At 33.9% G+C, this 1,990-nt stretch overlaps 2 protein-coding genes across 2 annotated transcripts; one reads left to right on the forward strand and one right to left on the reverse strand.

Annotated features, from left to right (window-relative positions):
- The first annotated feature begins 352 nt into the window (after positions 1–352).
- On the forward strand, positions 353–722 carry LOC105264385 (vacuolar protein sorting-associated protein 37B-like). Its single transcript, XM_011301221.1, has 2 exons — positions 353–463; positions 573–722. Exons 1-2 carry the CDS (start codon positions 353–355, stop codon positions 720–722), a joined length of 261 nt encoding a protein of 86 aa, XP_011299523.1.
- Positions 723–1,403: 681 nt separating this feature from the next.
- Positions 1,404–1,984, reverse strand: LOC105264221 (superoxide dismutase 1 copper chaperone-like). Its single transcript, XM_011300954.1, has 3 exons — positions 1,896–1,984; positions 1,697–1,839; positions 1,404–1,616 (listed from the first exon to the last, which is right to left on the reverse strand). Exons 1-3 carry the CDS (start codon positions 1,979–1,981, stop codon positions 1,507–1,509), a joined length of 339 nt encoding a protein of 112 aa, XP_011299256.1. The 5' UTR covers positions 1,982–1,984; the 3' UTR covers positions 1,404–1,506.
- Between the last annotated feature and the right edge of the window lie 6 nt (positions 1,985–1,990).

Consider the following 1,990-nt stretch of genomic DNA (forward strand, 5'->3'; position numbering starts at 1 on the left):
TAAATAATTCTCTCTTAAAAAAAACAGTGCAATCACGTAAAATACAATAGTCAGTGAAAAATAATTGATTGCATAAATGAACAATGGGTATATGATTAATTCAATAAGAGAGATTCTTACTGAGTATTGACTATTTTTTCATAAATCAAGTAATTACAGTGAAACTCTTTCCACGTCACCCGAGGGGTAGAGTCTTTGACGCGTTTTTTTTAAAGTGGTATCCCCTATAGGCCTAATCCACTAAGTCAATGAATGGGAAATTGTTATGATTTGAAAACCTGGAATAAAAAAAGAACCATGACATTAATTAATAATAAATAATAATGAATTAATAATAAATTCATCAATTTCTATGGATATTCTAGCTGCAATGTCGATGTTGAATCATCTCAGCAACACTGATTTCGGAGAAATATTGAACGATGATGGAAGATTCGAGGAAGTTGTCAATGACATAAAACAGGTGAATTATTTAATCAATGACAATAAATGGATAATAAGTCGGTTGTCTCATTATTTTCTTGTCTTATTATTAGATATGCAACTTACCAACTTTTCGTGAGGTTTCCAAGTTTAAAGAATTGGAATCTGAAAAGGAAGTTCTGATCGCTGGAAATCGTTCTCTGGCCGAAGTCAATCTAGAAAAGCAACCTCTACTCGAGGAGAATAAAAAAACATTACATGAACTGTCTGAAAGAAAGGCTGTAAAGAATCGGAAGTAATTATTTAAGCAATTATATAAACAATTATCAAATGATAATTGTTATTTTTATTTGTATTCTCCTTCGTGTCCAGAAAATAGCTGAGAAATTCTTATTGAAAGATACAGAAGTCGATGAATTCCTGGAACAATTCTTGACCTGAAGAAAGATAATGCATTTACGAAAGGTGAAGGTAGACAAAATGCGAGAGCTTAAGAGGAAACCGAAATCGTCAACAGGGGGTTATCCAGCAGTGAACACCTTTCGCCGCCCAAGTTTTCTTAAAGCTATTTCCATAATGTGGATCAAAATAATTCCCACGATAGCCCTCATCTCAGACAACAAGACAAAAGACTACATCGTAGGCTTCACGGACCTCGGAAATTGCGACGATTTTTCCACAGAGATGATGGAGTGGAGAATAGCCCAATCTGGTGCAATATGATACACTGGTGACCTGTTGAATCCACCAGAAAAGGGAAAAAAGCCGTCTAATCTACTCTTTGGAAACGAGAAATCAAAAACAATTCGAGGCAGAACTAATTCTGACGACAGTGGTTCTGATAACGAATGATTTATTCTCATTCGATCGAATTTTCCTAGTTATTCGCATACCTTTTTGTATTATTATTTTTTTTTTTACGTCACGCACACTGGTAAATGATAAATTACGAATTGAATCAATCTGATCGAACACAATAAACATTTATTTATGGGTTTATATTGAATTTTTATTTGAGTTATAAATACCTTCAGCCCTCCTCATAAGTAAAAACTGAAATATAAAAATGTTTTATCAGGAATATTATGGAATGATATAACTTTTACATGACCTGCATACAGAAATAAATATATAGTAGTTTTCAAAAAGTGCACTATCCACTCTGGGTCGAATTTGAAGATTATTACCACACACTGAAAAGACATAAAACATTGGCTTTTAAAATTGTATTTAATCGGTAAATACTACGAGTATTAGGCTATGGTGCATTTACCTGGATATATGAAAGTATTTTTGAATGAACCTTTTTGTTGAGACTCATCTCGCTCATCCCACAGGGTCGTCTCATCGCAGGCACAAATTCTTTTCGTATTTTCGAAGACTCCTGATGATCTCGTGATAATTCCACACGCTAGTCTGTGCAATAAATTATCAAAAGTCTTGAATAAAAGCATAATCATTCATAAACTCACTTCTGGCCACTATTTCCATCAAATTTTGATGTTGAACTATTCCCCTTGTCCAGAACACCGGTCGCCTCTGTATTAGCCTCAACCATTTTCTCTTC

The sequence above is a fragment of the Fopius arisanus genome, unplaced genomic scaffold (assembly GCF_000806365.1).
Source record: "Fopius arisanus strain USDA-PBARC FA_bdor unplaced genomic scaffold, ASM80636v1 scaffold00020, whole genome shotgun sequence".
In the NCBI taxonomy this organism is placed as follows: domain Eukaryota; kingdom Metazoa; phylum Arthropoda; class Insecta; order Hymenoptera; family Braconidae; genus Fopius; species Fopius arisanus.